General features: G+C 38.7%; 3 protein-coding genes across 7 annotated transcripts in view; 1 reads left to right on the top strand and 2 right to left on the bottom strand.

Moving 5' to 3' along the window:
- Positions 1-87: 87 nt before the first annotated feature.
- Positions 88-3129, bottom strand: LOC122419118 (uncharacterized). The gene is made up of 6 exons (XM_043433405.1): positions 2554-3129; positions 2309-2462; positions 2026-2240; positions 1763-1957; positions 1251-1493; positions 88-1171 (listed from the first exon to the last, which is right to left on the bottom strand). Exons 1-6 carry the CDS (start codon positions 2557-2559, stop codon positions 1025-1027), a joined length of 960 nt encoding a protein of 319 aa, XP_043289340.1. The 5' UTR covers positions 2560-3129; the 3' UTR covers positions 88-1024.
- A 584-nt stretch (positions 3130-3713) lies between these two features.
- Positions 3714-20626, bottom strand: part of LOC122419117 (serine protease snake-like) — a 32412-nt gene continuing 15499 nt past the window's right edge. The window contains exons 1-4 of one of the 3 annotated variants that reach the window (XM_043433403.1): positions 6172-6376; positions 4644-4902; positions 4323-4573; positions 3714-4235 (exon numbers count right to left, since the gene is read on the bottom strand). In XM_043433403.1, coding sequence (XP_043289338.1) covers positions 3898-4235; positions 4323-4573; positions 4644-4902; positions 6172-6346 — 1023 coding nt within the window. In that variant the 5' untranslated portion in view covers positions 6347-6376 and the 3' untranslated portion in view covers positions 3714-3897. Of the gene's footprint in view, positions 4236-4322; positions 4574-4643; positions 4936-6171; positions 6377-20626 lie in introns of those variants that run through there. The other 2 variants (XM_043433402.1, XM_043433404.1) reach the window with 2 other exon arrangements.
- Positions 5825-10816, top strand: LOC122419121 (eukaryotic translation initiation factor 4E type 3-like). Of its 3 annotated transcripts, none has more exons than XM_043433410.1 (7): positions 5825-5898; positions 8523-8685; positions 9196-9316; positions 9389-9496; positions 9768-9890; positions 9976-10075; positions 10173-10816. In XM_043433410.1, the coding sequence occupies exons 1-7, from the start codon at positions 5844-5846 to the stop codon at positions 10205-10207; spliced, it is 705 nt and encodes a 234-aa protein (XP_043289345.1). In that variant the 5' UTR covers positions 5825-5843; the 3' UTR covers positions 10208-10816. The 3 variants fall into 3 exon arrangements, with proteins under 3 accessions (XP_043289345.1, XP_043289346.1, XP_043289347.1); XM_043433411.1 differs by lacking the exon at positions 5825-5898 and adding an exon at positions 6357-6393; XM_043433412.1 differs by lacking the exon at positions 5825-5898 and adding an exon at positions 6367-6424.

Consider the following 20626-nt stretch of genomic DNA (forward strand, 5'->3'; position numbering starts at 1 on the left):
AACGAATATGAGAATCACACTCTCCAATAGAATTGAATTTCATGGATTGAGATCAGGATCGTAAGTAATTTTGTTTATTCCACCTCGTGAAATATTCAACGAGTAAAACTTTATTTGCATCAAATGTACAATCTTCTCCTTTTCAAACAAATTTTCTGCGCATCGCTCGTTGGCTATTTTTTTACGTAATACGGACAATCGTCCAACGTGCAATTTTGCCTACACCCTGCTATTACTCGTCATGACACTTAACCACTTGATGTCGCACGAAAACTAGAAAATTAGTCATTATTTCCGACAGTACGAACAGGTCGGTAGCCTCTCAATGCAGTTTTCAAGCTTCATTGAGTCATCGTTTTTATGAAAATAATAAAAATGCTAAATTTCCATAAGAAGTAGAAGCACAGAGAAAACGCATCAGACATTTTTTTTCAAGTTTTACATATTACTTCTCAAAACGAAATAATTCTCTCTGATTTTCTGTTGAACATTCAAAACATTAGTAAATCTATCAAATGTTTTTTATTACTTTATTAGAGTGTGGTTTCTCAAAGATTAGGAACGAGGTACCGCAAATTATAAATATTATTTGCACTCACTGTTTACTCAATTTTGTGATCATTGGACTTTGAATTTTCATGGAATGCATCAATTCGGATATTTTCTATCTTCGTTACATCTTTTAGTTTTTTGTACTCTACAATATTTCTTATCAGTTCTCACTGCTTAGTGGACGCCTAAACGTTCAAATCGTCAATTTCAATTGTTTGCTTTCAACGCATTGAATGTTTACTGAATAAATTACATGTATTTCTTCATTCAACGACAGAAATATAGTGATCAAAAATTAATTACAACGACTGCTGACCGTTAAGACTGATTGAATAAATAAGTTATTCGTTCAATTTTATTGACAGGGAAAAAATGAAAATACGTCGTCGGAAAAAGTTTCCGGACAAAAATTCTGGAACGTCCTTTCATGCCAGCAAAAAGCAACTCTATAAATTTACATTTAAAATGTTCGTCAAGATTGTTTTTTCACGAAAATAATATCGTTCGCGAGATTGTCATCGCGTTCAACGAAACTGTATACATAGTAGCCCCGTTTTTCCATGAATTCAATCATCTGTTTTCGTCCCACTCTTCCATGGATATGTTCAACAGATAGCGTCTATAAAAATCATAAAATAATCAAAGCACTGCTTCCAGACCATTACAAGCGGTAGAAATAAAAATAAAACGTCGCATACCCGTATGTCGATTCGATCAAACGGTATGGTTTCTAGAACTTCCATCTCGTTGCCTTCGATATCGAGACTCAAGTAATCGACGGTTTCGATACCGAGGGCAGCCACATACGAAACAAGAGGAAAGCATTGAACCGTGATGTGCTTTCCACTGTGAGCTACATCCATTGTATTAGGCAATTTTTCAGTTTGAGATTCATCGTGCTCATGGATCCGACCGATGTTACGTGCCATCAAGAAAGAAGCCTGCAAAATTGTTAGCATATTAAATAACGAGAGTAAATAAAATTTCTGTACCAATTTGGTTTTTTTTTCATTGCTTAGGAAAAAATTATAAGAAAATTTAATTTTTGAGGAATTTGTAATTGGTACTTCAAAATGAATACTTCGAGCAGTATCATGCACTTTTCCAGAATTTTTTGAGTGCGTTAAGGGCGTGAAAAAACGTTTCGAAACGAACCATTAAAATACTTAGGATCAAGCCCTTTTCGCGGTTCATTGGAGAAATAGAGTACCTTCATTGGGTAAGGCTTGATGCTGAGACACGTGGGCGACAGGTACGCTTTTCGTTTTTTGTCAAGCATCATAGAAAAGTTGATTGGATCCGCCTCGATCAAGATACCAGACCATCCGAGAAACCTCTCGAGGACAAGTGTGTTGCTTCTCGTTTCACCATCGTAAGCACCACATTCAATGAAAAATCCACGATTCTGGTAGATAATCCAACGACTTCAACTCACCGAGAATTTTCATTTCGTATAGAATGTCATTAACTCACTTTATTGTCCAAAGCTTTCATAATTTCTCGAGCTTGACCCATTGACGGATCCAGTATATCCGGATTTTTAAGGTTGTAAGAATCGCTTAACGTTGCATTATTAACGATCCATTTGTGACGAATTACCATTAGCAGTTCCTCGTCGAACATTGAGATACTTTTGTTGTTGTACCATTCGTCGGAGGCTCCAGAAAAATTGTACCATCGTTGCAAAACTGTACAATCAAATTACTCGTTTATTCAGAAATTTCATCTTCTTAATTTCGTACTGTTTATTAATCACCTTCGTGGTATCGTTCATTCGAAAAGCCAGCCTCGTAGTCGTCGAGCATTTTTATTGGTTGAGCGTAATATTTTGAACCGACGATTAATACGATCGTCGAAACAAGCAACAACACCACGAACAAGCATCTTCGTCTCCAGAAAAAACTGTCACACTAGAAAAGTAAAAAATTCACAAAATCTCCGAGCCCAGCTAGCGAACATAGAAATATGGACTTTTTCAATAGGAATTAAAGTAGCTCTTACACGCATCGTATAACTCGCTAAAGCCTCAAAGTGACAACGAGTGAAATTCCATCGACCAATGATTTCCGTTGTCCGTCAGCGAAATTGAACCCAACACACTCAAAACAGTGGCGAAATCGCTCATGAAAACTCAGAGTTTTTTTATCCCGCTCACACTCATTATGCGCCACATTTATTTCCGCAAGAGCATTATCACTCAGTCCCGAATCTCTTTCTTTCAATCTGACAAAAAGTCAGGCTCAATCGTAACGGCATGAAAGAAACTGAGCTCAGGCAGAGATTCGTTGCAGAGCTCAACTCATACTCACGGTATATGCGTAGATCTAAAAATAGAACGACTCGAGCAAAGTAGGACTAATACCTTTTAATTTTAATACGCACTTGCACTCAATTTCACATGCCCCAAATCAAATTCTTTTAGCAGCGATTTATTTTTTGCTACACCCATTGAAATTACGACTTTTCCAAAATATTTTCTTTCCCAAGTGCTTCTTGTTTGCTAGGACATTTCTTGGTGATTTTAGAACCAGCACACATGAGTTTCGACATATGTTTGAACTGCGCGTCACCGAGAACGAAACTGTAATCGTGTGGATCTACGAACCACGTGCCTTGCGATACCGACGAGCTCGACGACCACACGTCCACTTGGAATTAGTCTTTCAAATCAGACTACCGTACAATCGAGATCTACAACTCTGATAGGGGGCATGGTTTTTTGGACTGACGATACACATCGATTTGAACGGATTTATAACTTTTTGTGACCTCTTTCAAAATAAAGTTTATGATGAAAACGTGTTCACATTATCACATATCAGGATCACGAAATTTCTCCATCTTTTTCAAAACCGAATGCAATTTTTTCTTTCATAATTACTTTTTATTATGAAAAGTATGCTTTTTCGAAATTTACACACAAAAATTTCATCTAACTGAAAGCAGCTACCGTAAAGTAATTTCTGCAGGTAAGGTCGAAGAAAAATGCAGCACAGAATTTTACGAGTGGAAATAAATCAGTGAAAAGTTGCACGCCAATTTACGTCTTAATCCGTAACACCGCACGTTCAAACGTTTACGACTTGGTACTATGGAATTGAAGGATATCGGCTGATACGAGTGATTCATGGATCAAGCTGATGAGGAAATCGACGATTACGTTTTCGTATATTTTTTTTATTTTATACACCGACATTCCGATGCAAAGGTTAAAATTTTAATTCCAATAAAAATTTTACGATTTTGGCGTAAGCAAATAAACGATGTCAAGTCAAAGACTAGATTGCACATAATTTTCGTATAAACGGGTTATTGAATCGCAACGCGACGACGTCGAAAATGAAGTCAATCGTCTTCGGGCCAAACGACAGATTCGATCCATTCGACATAGTGAGAAACCCTGGTATAAACTCCCGGAAGACCGGAACTCCCACATCCTTTTCCAAAGCTCGTAACACCGATGAGCTCGTAGAGACAACCGTTGGGGTGAATAGATTGTAAGGGACCTCCCGAATCGCCGCGGCAAGTATCCTTCGTCCAACCGCCTTGAGGATCACCGGCGCAAATCATGCTCGGTACAACGCCACTCGGCACCGAAGTCGAGGAATTGTACGATAAGGAGCACCGCACATTATCGATCACTTCGAGTTCTGCCTTTATCAAAACGTCACTGAGCTCATCGTCTTGGTAAAGAGAAATGAGAAATTGATTTTATTACAGGGGATTCATTTGGGGATTGAGAATTTTCGAAAGAATAGATCAAGCTTTACCAAATTGTGTGCTGCCCCAACCGGTGACCCAAACTTTTATCGGCGTTTTATCAAATTCCACGTGTAAACAAGCCGGTTTTATATTTGGCTGGAAATAGACCCTTCTGGCTAACTCCAGAAGAGCGAGATCGGCGTACATGCTTGGAGGGTTGTAAGCCGGATGTCTGATCGACCTTTTGATCCACTTCAATTTTCCTGTTCTGGTATCGCTCAGCCGATTAGAACCGAGAAGAACGACTGCCGGTTTACCCCTGAATCATTCGATTTCTTGATCGTTTTTGCTTATTTAGTATTGAAATAATTAATCGTATGAATTCTTACAGCGGTCCGTGTGTGCAATGGGCAGCAGTCATGATCCATTTTTCCGAAATTAGACTACCACCGCAGTAATAGCCTATCGTATGATCGGGCAAAACCCAACCTATCGCTGCCATGTGCGGAAACTCATTGGCCTTCGCTATTCCGGTGTCGAAAGTCAACGAATTAACGATCTTTTTGCACTCGGTAAATATCGGTATTGGAAAGAACCCCGACATTATCCATGTTGTTTGCCCAGCTGCCCTGGCATATTCTTCGCATTCTGCGAAAGACCAAAAACCAAAAAGTCGTTCCACTGAAATAACGTATTCGAGAGATGTCGAAATATTATCTAGTCTAAATAATTCTGAACAAAATCACGTTCGAAAACTTGCAGTCGTTAATACAGAAAATATTTTTTTTTGAGAACGATATCATTGCCAATATTTAATACAAAATATTGGCAATGATGATCACGATAATAATCTTCATTAGTATGAATGTTCATATTAAATGCAATATTACAACGGACTGGATGTTTGTTTTTTTGTTGTCCTGAAGCGATTGGTAGCAATAAATAATTGGCAGAGACGAAATAAATTGCAAAAACGGTTTTTGAATATATTGCAGATAATTTATCCATGCATAAGCAAAATTTATAATATAATGTCATCAATATTTGAATATCAATGCAACATTATTCGTTCACTGCGTTCAATTTATGCTCATTGATCTATAAATAGTATATTTACATGCTGGTATTGTAATAAGTATAAAATAAATTCGCTGATTTATCACTTGGAAATTATTTTCGCTGAGTTTATTTCATGTCAAGTTATTGCGTCGTGAATATTTCGTCCAAGGTTCAAACATGATGAAACTTTTAATATAGTCTTTTAAAACATATAATAACATGAACTGTTGACATTTTTTTCCTGTTGAATGAATGAAGAAATATATTTTCTTTCGATCATATTTTTTTTTAATTTTTCATCGATTCATTTATTTAGGGCATTAATAACGATTGCATTGGAAGAAATCTCAGACTTTGTTCCCACCAAATCTCTTCTGAGTTCGAGCCGTCGAATGACGAAAGAGTTTTTCTTACTCTCCTTTGTTCAACAAGTCGAGGGGAGCAGATTTTTTTTAATCACCTTAGTCTGTTTTACCGATCGTCCACAGACGCGTTCTCGCCGAAAGGGAGTCGGTAATTTTGCTCGAAATATGTCACGAAATTTTGTGAAAGTAACATGGCCACGGCTTCTCAGTACTGTTTTTTGTAAGTCGACATAATTTTCGTTGATTTAACAATTATTCTCTCTGCACCACGTAAACTTCCACTCGATCGCTTGCGAATATTAGTGTATTGTGCATTATACTAACGTAAACATCGTAACATGGTTTATTAGTATGGCTCAAGATTGATTTACTATCATCCAATGAATTACTATTGTCACGCTCGTTTATATTAGTGAAAACCATGATTATATTAATTCTGAAAATGATTGTTGATTTTGCTGGTTCGATTGCTATAAATAAAAGTGACACTTACTTTCTACGGATTTCAATCGATATTCGTCATCCTTATAAACATTAGTACGTTCGAAATCACCAGCAATAGCGTTGACATTGCCAAGCGAATTGGGCTGCCGGGGATAATAAACCGGTATTGCGTAAACGTTCAAAGTCCACATTGATAACATGAATAAATTAAAGAGCCGAAACATTGTCGCGAGAATATAATTGGCGAGAATGATGAGCACACTGTCACGAGGTAAAATCGAAAGGAATGAGGATCGAGTCGAGTAAGCAAAAACACTAGTTTTGTCGATCGAGGCTAAAATGAACCTCCAGTAAATATATATTTTGTTGCGGAATAACGAGAATTAGTATTTACTCATTGAACCGATAAATTGTCGTTATTAATCCATTGCAACATTCCCTAAAGTAAATTCAAGTTTGCGTGAATGTAGTCAGGACCCCGTCCCTGCTTATAATCAAAACCAGTCCTCAGCCGAGAAGTGCGCTCCTTCAAGAGGACCATTGAGAACTGCCCCTTGGCATTGATCCTTGGGGCTCTGCAACCCTTGGCTCCGTTAGCCACACCTCGTGTTTAGGCTTCGGTCCCAACTCTTCTTCCCCACTCCCGGTATCACGGTTAAGACGCATAGAGAACCATTGACTTATTAACTTCATTCGAGCATCCTGCATTTGTGGCGTCCTCGACGTATCTCTAGCAACCTGCATGTAAATAATGGTCCACGGCACGGAATTACTGTTAGTACAGTGGTGGAAAAAGACCGTAGACTTGATGAACGTCCACCTCGCAGTTGGAGTGATCAGGTCCAACTCGAGAGTATCGGTTACATTCAGTCAGTGTCTGGTTAGATTTTTGGCTACTATCATTCGCCGCAAGGGTTACCATCGTTCACCCCTACGCCGGGGCACATCGTATTTTCTGACTATGAGGCCTACGTACGGCGACGACCTCGCCCTAATATCACCAGCTCCTAACTCCGATATTATTTGGTTTTAGTGTTTCACGCTCAGCTACTGATGAATGGTATAGTCGATGGATAAGGGTTCATTGTTTGAATGAAATTTAATGAAGTCTGAAACACTGCTGTGATATAAATTCCATATCGACGTCGATGAATTTACGTTCTTTGAAGTAGATCACTTGTCACGCTGTCTTCTTTTTGGACACCGTCCTCCCTTCACATAAAAAAAAGTTAACCTCTAGAAAATTTTCTTCCATTCCTCTGTCCTAGAGAATTTCAACTCTAAACGCGTACAACAGTGCCCTCTCATTTAGCACATTTAAATCTTGCATCTGCATGAAATTTCTTTACCGAGGTGACTATTCATCGATTTCAGCGATGACATGATCCTCAATGCTATCCCTTCCTATCCATGCTTGAACTACATTTCACTGTTTTCCATTCACACGGTCACTTGTGAAGATCATAGAATGTGGTCACACAATTCTTAAAGTAAATTCAAGTTTGTGAATCTAGTCAGGACCTCGTCCCTGACAATGGTACAATCAAAATGGGCCCTCAGCCAAGAAGTGCTCCTTCAAGAGGACCGTTGAGAACTGCCCCTTGGCGGTGATCCTTGGGGCCCTGCAACCCTTGGCTCCGTTAGCCACACCCCGCTATTTAGGCTTCGGCCCCAACTTCGCCCCCGCTCCCAGCGTCACGGTTAAGACGCATACAGACCCATTGACTTTAAGCCAAACAATAGCAGTGTTTCCGAAAACTTTACCTGGAAGAATCACGACCATAAAATAGCAGGTGTTTTTGGTTACCGTACAAAAGGTAGTTTCGGGATTCGCAATCGAAGATAATTTTATTTAAACGAAGATGCTCATCCGAAATTATACCTGCGTTTTCATGAAAAATTTTGTAGCCATTGTAATGCTCTTCGAAGTTTTCACGGTCCCAGAGAAAGCAATTATACGTTTTAGGAATAATTTTACTATTCTGCGTTCTTGAGAAATTGAGGAGTGGTGCAGGTTCCTGCAATCTTTGCCACGGTGAGCCTTGTTATCGGAGCAGGATAAAGCACCAGATTTTCCTTCGTAGCCAACCGAAGATCCATGAGATTATTCGGTCTTTCTTTCATGCAGAAACTCAAATGTCCAAAGTTCAGAGAGGTTTTTACCGTCGTAGTTCCAAAGAAACTCCATCAATAAAATGAAAATTATTGTTTATCATTTTCAAATAATTTTACTTTTCATCGTCGGTTTTCGATCGATGCGATGAGAACTGTGTTACCGACCATCAATTTCTCTCGACATTCGAGATTGGAAAAGTAATGAGAAACAACGAGATCTTTGATCTCAACTGCTCAGTGACAGTCAGCTGTGGATCTTTTGCGCTCGATCACGTGATTTTCTAGATCCGAAGTCCAAGATGGCCGCGTTGGGCTGCCAGGAAAGCGATGATAGCTCCGTCAATCTTTCAAAATCACCGGTATTTACTAACGAAACAACGGAAAACATAAACGATCAAGATACTTCAGGAATTCCTCTCCAGTCCTCGTGGACCTTTTATCTTGACAAGTGAGTTTTTCGTAAAAAAAGCCAAAAAATGCATTGCTGATAATTACAGAATTCTTAGGATTTCCAATTTACAAAATTAATAACAAGTGACGACCGAGTTCAATTTTCCTCATCGAATAGTTTCGTTAAAACTTTTTTGTTCATCCAAAAACGGAGATGAATTTTGTTTCGGCGCTAGTGGTGCGTGGCTAACATAGCGTTAAAAAATGACATCTTTCGCGAGATGAGAAAAGTGATGAAGTTTAACCTTCCGGAAACACTTGCGCAATTGCGTGTGTGTCGGTATGCGAGTATATGCAGATGTGTAACGTAAACAAAAATCTAGATGCGGAATATACTTTGTGTGTGGGAATTATTACATTATTTACATTAAAAAACGTCAAGATTCGTCGTTCTATATTGAAAGTTATTGGATAAAGATATGAAAAAATGTCCCGTGTTTCATTTAGGAATAGACACTCAATCGTTGGTTAAACTCAATTTTTCGTTATAAACGATAATTTTTCACAGAGCGGTTCGAGGCACAACTGCTGAAGAGTACAAAGCCAAATTGAAGAAAATTTACACCGTTAAAACCGTGCAAGGCTTTTGGGCTGTTTACAACAATATACCGAAGCCGGATGAATTGAAGGTATTAGCAATCCGAGAACCTCATAAATTTCTCAGTAACGGGTCAAAAATAACGAGCTGTAATATTTTCTAGATTACCTACAGTTATCATCTCATGAGGGATGGAAGACTCCCGATGTGGGAAGAGGCTGTCAACCAGAATGGCGGAACTTGGAGACTGAAATGCTACAAACATGATACAGTGGGTTTACGAAGATGATTGGTCGTTAAGTAATTGACTATACAGAAACCTGATCCCTTTCTGCTTTTGGGGCAGCTGCTAAGAATGGAATTCATTATTAGATTAAAAAACTGTTTCCAACGCTTTTAATTGTAATGAGAATAAATTATTTCAATGAATTAACACCTTGAGGAATGAGAGTTGAACAAAATAGGCAAGAAAAAAGATTATCAGTGGTGATAGAATATTCAATGATTCGTGTGGGGAAAAAAAATTCAAAAACGATTTTCAGGAAAAAGTTTGGAAGGAAGTAGTTCTCGCTGCTATTGGCGAACAATTTACGGACAGCATTGCCGAAGGTGACGAGGTTTGTGGCATCACTGTATCCATCAGGGATAGGGACGATCTCGTGCAGGTATAAATTAACCGAATAAAAAACGAAGTCTGATTTTGTCCTCATACGCTTTCTGGCTCGAAAGCTTACTCGTTGTTTTTTTCAGATATGGAACGTAAACAAAGATCTAGTCAACGAAGCTACCGTTTTACAAAAAGTGCATCGGCTCCTTCCGGAAATCGACTTTCAAGCTGAATTTTATAAACGTGAGTGCCCATTATTTTTTCGTATCAGATTTCGACGCATATTTGTGAGAGAAATGATCAGAGTAAATATATACGATTTTCCGCTTACTTTTGACAGCTCACCAGTCGCACCACGCTTATATGCGTCACTGAACATGAAAAATATATTTTTTACACATACTTCCAAGTCTCCAGGCTAATCGATAAGGTAAAAAATACGTCCGGATTCAACGAAAAAATATCTTCGTGGAGCCCAAAATGGTTAATTGACCAGCTGTATTGGACTTTCGATAAAAGATCACTTTTCAAAAATTTGAGCAACGTCTCTATAACGGCTTGCAGCGTCCTTTGTTTTGTATACCGCATATGTTAAGAAGCGAACGCTTATTTTTGAAACCATGTGTTTTCTATGATGCGTTATTTTTTAAAACACGTATTGTCGCAGCTTTTCAGCTTTCGGGTGCCTTCGAGAACATAGTTGAATACAAGTCCCGAAACCATTGCTTTCAGAATAATCTCTATCTTCGAGACCGATTTTCAAGAAGGATTTACTAAATCGCATTGATTGCATATATCTTTACTTTTTTGATTAAGAATTCTCCATGAATCAATTATGGCTTAGAAATCGGAATGTCAAGAATTTAAATTCCGATGATCTCTTAAATCATAATTAACAATCACGATTTATATAGGAATGAGAATAACGAAAAATGTATGCGACATTAATAAGAAATAATATAATTGAAGTCAGTTATAAAATAACCCAATTTAATACATAAATAAATTTTCATTTTAACACAAAATTCATTTTTTTTTGTACGAGGGAACCAAACATTTTTTTCCACCCAACGACCACTATTTGACTTTTTTCCACTGACTGAACTGAACCTTCGCCGATTTATCATAACAGCATCAGTTTCGTAATCGTTCGCTCGAAAAGTCAACCGAATAAATGTTGTCGAATCAAAAAAAAAAAACAAATTCATCAATTAAGAATTCTCGTGCATATGCAAAAGGCGGAAACGACATTTGCGCAATTAAAAAATTGTTACGTCAAGACTCGGAGGTCACGATGCATCGTAGTAATTAATTCGAGCTTTCTTCGAAGTCTACAAGTTTGTTACATATGAATAATGCAAGAATTTATTGAAAGAGTAACGAAATCTTCGTTGGTCCCAGCAGATCCAGATCCGAATTTCCGGGTTAATGAATGTTTTTACGCTGCTTTCGCGGATTCACAATTTTATGGAATAACGAAAATTTGGATTTTTTGGCGAGATTCGTTTCGCTCAACGGCATGAGCACGTTATAAAATTTCACGGCATCTTGTTAGCTGATTTATGCTTGTTTTTTCCTTCGTCGATCTCTTATCTGTGGAATTTCGACCGGTTGACTGCATTCACCTCGCATCTCATGCGTCGTTTTTTCAACTCCTATTCGACTTTTTTTATCCACGTCTAACATTTGTAAAATCTTTTTCTTATTTTGAAAAAATTTATTTCGTATTTCTTTTCAACGCTCGTTTTTTTATTTTCTTTTCGTCATAGGAATAGCTTCATTTTCGATTTTCTGATGTTTTATTCAAATCCTCGTCGCGACAACTGTGGCCGACGACGTTTTCTCAGTGGATACACACTCGCTGCTAATACAAGGGCGCATACGAAGGCTGTCCCGATTTACTGAACTTTTCGACCCGGACGTAACAATGAATTATTCCTTTATTTATTACGAAAATTCATTCCTAGACTCATATCTCAAATACGCCTGCGGAATACTTTGTGCTAAAGTACACACCATTCGTTTGAATATCAATAAGATGGTGACCGTCGTCAAGCCATTTTCATCTGGAGCATAATGCGCGCACCAAGCACAATACACGGATCGAGTTCGCTTGAAACACGAATGCAAAAATTGACCTAAAGCAGTCCAACGACTTTTGATTCTACTAAAGAATTCGCAAAACCACGGTTGACAAAAAGATAGCCCAAGAGACGAGAAAAAATAATGGTTTACTGAAAAAAAGGCTCCAACCTCCGACGAAGTGAAGGCAAAAAAGGGAAAAAGAATAAAATTACAATACGATAAACGCGATTAATCAGTAAGTGAAAGAAATTAGGAATAAATGAGTATTTCGTATTGGCTAAAGTCGAGAGTATAGATATACGAAATTTCGTATAATTCTCTCGTCACTGGCGCCAGTGCTAGACATTCTCGATTAATTAAACGATTTATTAATTCAAGATTCTTGGTAGTTCTCATATTCGGAGAGGACATTTTTTGGGCTTTAAGCGCGTCACTACATATTTTAACGAGCTAGATACACGGGATCGAAAAGCGACAACGCGCGAGCGAGTCCCTTTTATTTCGAAGAAATACACACGCGTTATTCGGTCTCATCGCGTCTCGTTTTTACATATTAGGTTGAAATCGCCCCTCGGAAGGCGGGCGCCGGTGCGAGCGCAGAATAAGCGAATGAAAGAATGAGAACCAACGAAGAGAAGATAGAGAGGAAAAAAGAACTGAGATTTCTCGAGTTCCGGCTCTCGACAAAATGACTTAATGCTCTTGATACCAATATTACTAATTTCACGTGTATCCATCCATATATACATAGATATAAGTCTAGACACGAACTTACCACACGAGGGAATGATTAATGTGGCGTCTAAATTTTGTCACGATTCTCAATACGTTCGGCGCCGTCGCTGCCACCGCTACCGTGAGGTTAATGATGAACGATCAAATATTAATTTTGTCAGTTGTATTTTAATTTTTTCCCCACAACAGGAATTGTGAATTTCGATAGAAAAGGAGAATGATCGAGGTACGTCCTTTCGATAAACTCGATTCGATGCTGATCTTTCCTAATCGCTGTGGCTTTCAGATAATGAATAATGCATTGGAATCGATAACCGATAAATACATTTTTCACGATGACGAAAATTAAAGTATAATTTAACGATTTTTAGTTTGAGCGTGTGTTTCAGATCAATCTCTACCAGCAGATTATAACGATATGCTCATGAATTTTTGACTGGAATTTTTAACACGCGAACAAGAGCGAATAGCGTCCGTGTATGTATCGCTCGGCTAGAAACGCAAAAGCCGAACGGCGCCGTGGATCAACATTTTACGGCAAAATCTAGACGCAAGAATTCACTCCCCGCGCTGCTCTCTCTCTCTGGCTCCCGGTCTCGCCTCTTTGACGTCAGTCCCTGCCGAGCGGAGAGACGAAATCCCGCAAATTTGCTCTCCTCGAAAATAAAAACAGATTTTTTAATTCAGGAATCTCGTATCCGTTAAGATGGTCTTAAATTATACTTGGTGATAGGTGTATAACTAAATCGTACTCCTCGTTGCCGCGAATTCCTGCCGGTGAATTTTAATGCTTTCCATATTCTCGTTGTATTCCCCAAACGATCGGTTTTACTCGTCTGCGTCTGTGTGCGAGCGCGCGAGCGCCCCACGAGAATTGTTTTCAGAGATTGTAATCCGGTCCTTGACTCCCCTTTTTTCTCACTGTTCCGAATATTTAAAAAATCGTCAAAACGGAACAACGTCCGAATGCAGAAATATTTTCACGACTTTTTAACAATTTTCAAAAGCCTCCTCTACCGCGTGTGAAAAACGTTACGAAATAAATGCAATTTCGTTTTTTCCTCATTCGAACAACTTTTACGTAATTGTTTAAGGATCCGTGCATTCTTTACTATACACCGAGGTCAAACTCGAAATTCTGTGCGGCAATCCATTGTCATTATGCTCTCGTTTCAGGACTTTTGGCTCATGAAGAAAACATCGAGTTTTCGAATGACACGTGACAATGAAAATAGTCGATTGAAACCTCGTGTCGAGAATCTCCGATGGACTTATAAGTTCCTTTTCATGATTTACGAAATCTAGATTTTTCAACATTCATTATTTTTCCTCTAAGAATTGACTCTGATTATTTGTATTTTTAATGCATTTAAGTAGTACGACCTTGAGGAATGTTAAACAATGTTTACGATCTCCGTCGTATACCCGTCGAGTGATTCGAGTTATGGAAATAACCCAATTCTCAGGATTTTTTTTCAAAACATATTTTTCATTGCTCTGGTCAAACGGTGACCTCGGAAAGTTGCAAATGTGACATGAACGATGGTATAGAAGCGAATAAATTATTCGGTAGCAACGCAATGCTCAACTCCGTTTTGACTTTTCGAGCTCCGGGGAAATGATTTTTTCGAAAAGCAAATCTTCGCCATAAATGATGATCGGAGGTGAGCGTTATTGCAGTACGAGAGCATTTCGAATGAGTTGACAACCGATTCATAATATTTTTCTAAGCCGCGTATACACACGTTCACCTTTTTCAGGCATTTACAGCCTGTTTTTACAACGGTTTCCCTTTCTTGCCTTTTACATGCTTCGAAGAGATTGACCATTCCTTCCATGGAGCCTCTGGCTTCGCTCTCCACCATAAAACTATTTTAATAATACAAAATAGCAAAAATAACAGCGAAATCGATGGGTACGAGATGGGTGGATGGTTCGAGCGATCCTTAAGGTTGGGCACCCCCCGATGCGAGGCCAAAACTTGTTGAATCGAATGGGGATAGTGCATGCTGCACGTCAACTGAAATTCCAATAAAAAAGTAGAGGCACCTGGACCAGCCGAGTTTTTCCCAGTTAACCCCGAGTCTCCGCGAGCATGTGCGAAACGAAAGCGCACTGGGAAAAAGTGGCGGTGAGCAGATCTCTTGGGAGGTCCGAGACGAACGCGAAAATTAGTGAAGTCGGCAAAAAGTGGGCTCGTAAAAACCCACTGGATTGTTCGGAAGGATATTAAAAATAAAATAATGAAAAAATGAGCGCGAGCGAAACGAGGGATCGAATTGAAAAAAACATCTGATTTCTCTCACCTATTCTCAGTCGCTGCAATCAACGTCCAATGCCCTCGAGAAAAAGCAATTTGAAATAATTCATCGCTCGATACAATATTTATTGTTTTCTAAAAACATTAACATTTTTGCGTCAATCGTACGCATACTGCGTAGGTGCGAAAACGATAAATAAATAAGTTCTTAAAGAATAGCCTAAAAAGTAATTGGTGACGAGCTTTTATAGCTCATTCTCGAACTTCTACATTTCCATAAGTAGAATAATACTTTTGACCAGTCAGAGTGTATGACACCAAAAGGCCTTTTGAAGCTAAAGCGTAAATTATTCAAAAATCGAGCCCCAATGCGTTGTCCGTGGATTCGTAAATATATATAGAAGAAGTACATACGTTCGTGTTATATGGCAGCAATAAGAGCTCCTACATTCCCCGTAGTCTTTCCCCCATATGACGCTGTATTTATTTCCTGACGTCCTTGAGTGACCTTGTTGGACCTTCGTCTTATGTTGCCAAGCGATTATAAATTCCGCACTGTGCACACATACATACATTCCACTATCGAATCCATATACGTTTTTATACCTCGGCTCGCACCCATGTGGTTACGCATTGGCGCGATACGCCATTCTGTCTATATATTAGTGTATGCATAAATTCCTGAGTGTATAAATAAGCCGCTACCGCGTCTCTTGATACGAATGATGAGCGGTACGAATAGTTTTGCGCTCGTTGTTGAGACAATGCTTGCATTCATTTTACATTTTATTGAGAGCAACGACTGTCGATAACTGCCCTTGGACAACAAAGCTCCAACGAGAGACAATCGAAGGCGAGCAAAAAATGGCTGTCTCGTGCACAGAAAATCAAACAGAAATTATTCAACGACCTTCGATAATGCCGAGCACCTTGGCTCAGAAATACCTCGTTAGTTTTCACAAAAATTCGTTTTACGAGTCTCTATTTATGATGATGAATCTTTTCACAGGATATTTTGTTTTGCCATTTTTTTCAAATTTTTTTCTCCATATTTGGCGACGAGCTGGTACCGCGCGTCTCTCGAATTCAGAGAATAACGAATCGATCGAACTTGCACGGCGTATTCACTTTGGTAAATAATTTCATAATATTTTCATTATGGTCAACCAATCATTTATTCAACCGGTTATTTTTCTTCGAAGAATAAGAGGAAAAAATGTAGAAAAGCTGTTCCTGGATCCGTAAAAGGTACAACATGGTCGGAGAACGGATGAAAAAGTCAAAGTTGATTTTTTGATTGATATAGATATTGCAAAAAAACAGGGATACTGACGCTCGTTCGACGTCAGAGTGCCCCCGTCCACGCTGAATTTTATTGCTTTTGGCACATGAGAATTAAGGATTTTTTTATGAGGTTCGTATCACGCGGAGAGAAAAATATTTTAAAAATTCGTGAGAGACTGTGCGAGGTTAATTATCGGAAGCAAATGGAAAATTACAGTGTGTATTACAATATTTGAAAGAAGACGATGAATTTTCATGGTCAACACTATGAAAATTGCATCGCTTCCCTTCAAATTTCGTTGTATAATGATTGCGACATTTCATTTGTTTTTCATCAATGATCACATCACCGATTTTTGCATCCAATTTGTTGTGCGAGCGTGATAGTTTCAGTAATAATTTTCTCACCCTACATCCACAAGTTTATTTCAAGCTAATAATTATATAAAGCATTACCGTTTTTCGTTTAATATTTTTTTAAACGTACGAGCGTAATTCCAATTTGCTCGTCGGTAAAAAAGTTCACTCTAAAGTTATTCAGGACAAGTGCTTGGCGTAGAATATGCGAGACGATTTTTATCTCCCGTTCGTAAATGGCTGGATAAATGGTCCTCATTCTTTTTTCTTTCCATGCGATGCAAAAAAAACTAACGAAGACTTTTCAAGATCTCCGCGGTCATTGATCGTAAATGTATGAGTCATCCGAATGTACACATAATGGTAATCGATTACGGTCAGGGATTTCCAAGCGTTTCTCGTTTCCCGTTCAAGGAGTACCTGTGTGCCTCTCCTCGGAGCTGTTGACAGAGTTTACCGAACAGGACTTGAGGGACGGGAGCACCCCAGCATCCATCATCTCTCAAAAGAACGTCTACGAGAGAATGACAGAGATACTTCAATGACGTACCAAGTGTCCTGAGATTCATCATTGATGTACTCCGAAAGTAAATTTCGATGAAGAACGCTGCGCTTTAAGCTTCAAAAGACTCGTTTTTACCTATTTTTATTAAAATGGCTAGACTATTCGAATGCAGGTCAGACATTAGTGCAGAATCAATCAAAACCAATGAAAAATTAAAAAAAAAAAAAAAAAAAAAAAAGTGCTGCAATATGTAGCAATAGAAAAATCGTTGAGAATAAAAATTTTATAAAAACGAATAAATGTTGACCCAAGTCTTCGCGGAATTTGCTCCGGAAATTCTGCTTCCTGCTCCAGCCTGGACCGTCCTAACGACCAATTTCGTAAAAATAAACTAGTATTCACTCTTTTACCGTGAGGATATTATTGATGAAATTTTCAACGGTTCGTAATCGTGAATGTGGAATTGGTATCGCTGCTACAATTGGCGATCTCAACCGAGGTAATAATTCATCGATGTACCTTGGCCAAAAAGTGGCCAAGAGCTTTTCTTTCCTCAAGTCAGTAATTTATGTAATTTACCTAAATGAAAATCGGTTTTTTAGCCAAGCTAGTTGCAAGAGAACGATCAATCCTGACCTACTGAGACTGGCAACAAATATGGAACGAAAAATGCGTTGACGTCACGAATATTAAAGGATTCTTTGGGGCTGACGCCAGATTCTTAAATCGTCCTTTTTCCTTCTACTACGCCAAAATTGCGTATCTTGATCCTGGTTCACGGAATCCAGCTGCGGGGAAAAAAAAACTATCCCACAAGAGACCAATTTGTCCTCTTGATCGCATTTTTCATCGTTTTTTTTCTTTCACTTTGTTGAGATTCGTGAACGTCACTGGATTAGCGGGAAGAAGGTAAAACTGCAGAAATATTCATCGAGCTATCCACACCGATCGAAAACAAACATTTTTTTCACTATCGATATAACAGCAACTCACGTGACCGTTTTTTCGCATATTTTTTCATGAAAATATTCATATACAACTAGTTTCTCAATATACTGAAGCAAAACATGAAAAAAATGGGTGGTCCCATTATCCCGTAGGCAATTTAAAGCGGCATTATTACCGGTGGAATTTATGGTGTATTTGAAAAACATTGAACGTGCTGGTATACCAAAAATAAAAATTTAAATGTATTTTTTTGAAAATAACAAAGTGATTTGAAATTAGTGAATAATGGATAGTTTATATGTGTATACATTACGAGGATAGATCGGGAAAGGATCCGACAAGACCTGAATCCAAAGTCTATTGTAGGAACAAATGCTAATGATGCGTTACGGAGATTGAGCTACGAAAACCGTGTGCGCCCACGTGCTCGACCATTAGCTTAGAATCCATTCAAATTCCACCCGAAAATATAGTACCACAAAATTTATCGTTGATCGCGGATTCCACGGCTATTATTGGAACAGGCTTTCGAGATTTACCGAAAGCTCCCGGGATTTCATGCGATCTTCCTCACGAATTCTCATCACGATAGTCGCTGCTCGTGACAGGTGAAAGTTTTTTATTTCTTAACCGCGTTAACGCGCCCAGATTGTGCGACATAATCGTCATTTCACTGCGTTTATCGTAACAAGCGCGCGCGCGAGCGCTTCTTTGGCAAACCACGATAAAAGGGGCAACGAGCAGGTTCTGAGGAAGCGGCTTTGAATGGGACGAGGATAGCGTGACAAAACGTTACGCCATGGAAAGTTGAACATTTAAATAGAAAAAAAAACGAAGCTAAAATAAACTAATCAGCGAATGAAATATTCGAATGGAGCTTTGAAATATTGTTGAAAAAATAATATTTTTCCAGACAAATTTATCATCGACGGACTAAATAATGACCCGTCATTTCGGCCAATTCTATGGAACGAGTTCTGCTTTACGCGTTAAAAAAAGCACTCGAATTACCATTCAATTAGGGGCCGTCCCAATAACTTTATTTTCGCACTTTTAAACTCGTAAACAAAATCAATGACGCCTTAGCCCAACCAAATCAATCGGTGTAACGCCCCATTCATCATGATCCGGTTACTTTCGATTGAAAAGCTTTGAAAAAAATATTTACGACAATCGAACACCTGGCCTCGGATGATTTTCTACCTCGCCGATACATCGCCAAGATTTTTTTCCGCAAAGTCGTTGAACCCTGGCCCAGCATCCTTTTCACTTAATTTCAGTACGTTCTTCTGACATAAGAGAGAAGTAACTCGCTATACAACATACATATATATTCGTAATTCGTTTGCCTGATGCTCGATGGTCCGCGATGATCGTTCGGCGTTAACGAGGAAGACGAAGACCGCTCGCGCGACGCGAGATACTCGGAGATGGAATTACCCGGAGGCGTGAGACGGCGCCAACTCGCGCGGGCCTGACAAATTTCGCATACCACAGACAGGCCACAGATTATACCATGTGTTCCTGGTGTAACACAATAATATTTCGTTCGCACACACCCCTCGGATTATAAGAGCATAATTTATGTTCGATTTTCTCCATAAATACAATTCGCCTGATGCCGAGATTGCTCGCCTCCTTAATTTCATAGCCGTTCTAATTTAGTGAGGTGCTATTTTTCTGGAGACTCTGAAGATAAAGCGATCGCGACCTTGTCGCTAATGGTTACGATCGAATTTAGTAACTCCGGACGATTCGATTGGGTCTCGAAAATTACTCGGTTCTCAATTCCGAAAATGTTGAAAACAAAATCTTTCATTTACATCAACCGTCCATAAGGTGATTGGTTTTTTTTCGTTTTCTTCATTAAGCACGATTATTTTTTCATTCACGTATCATCGATTCGAAATATTTTATTGGGTTGTTTATTCATAAAGTGCGAGAAAGACCCAGAGCCCGTATCATCGTTTGGAGACGAACGGAAAATCAATTGTCACAATGAAGTTTATTATCATATTTTCGTGTCCAGTCTCCGCGAGGTCTAGACACAGAACTTGGCGGGTTTTTATCGGAACGAACATTGTTAGCGATATAAAGTACATCGAATTTTTAACGGTTTGGAATAATATTCTCATTAATCAAACTGGTACGTGGGCATGCTGGGAATTATGACTCCGTGTCAATTCATAATAGCGAGGCCCATTGTTCTCCGTGGTTAATGGGAAAAATAAAAAAGTAACCCGGACGAGGTAGAAAAGTTTAACGCCTTCTTCGAGTCCCCTCGTGGGTTTTATATCGTACGAACAGTTGTCCACTTCCATTCCCAATTGTACCATGAATAATGGCACTGCTATTTTTACTTTAGGTCAATATCACCGCTAATTTGGGTGTTTCCAAGACACTAAATAAATCATCAAAGTTTACAAAATATTTATCACTGAACATTTATATTTTATTATATTATTTATTCATTAATCTGCAAAGAGAATTTTATAGTTATTTATCAAGCTCGAATAGTGAGTAAATTTGAGAATCTCGTAATGAAAAGGAATTTCGACATTCCTCTAAATCGTTCGGTCGATGCAGGATACGTCAAAACCTTTTGCCTCGGTGTGTTCGT

This window comes from Venturia canescens, chromosome 1 (genome assembly GCF_019457755.1).
Source record: "Venturia canescens isolate UGA chromosome 1, ASM1945775v1, whole genome shotgun sequence".
NCBI classification, from domain to species: Eukaryota; Metazoa; Arthropoda; class Insecta; order Hymenoptera; family Ichneumonidae; genus Venturia; species Venturia canescens.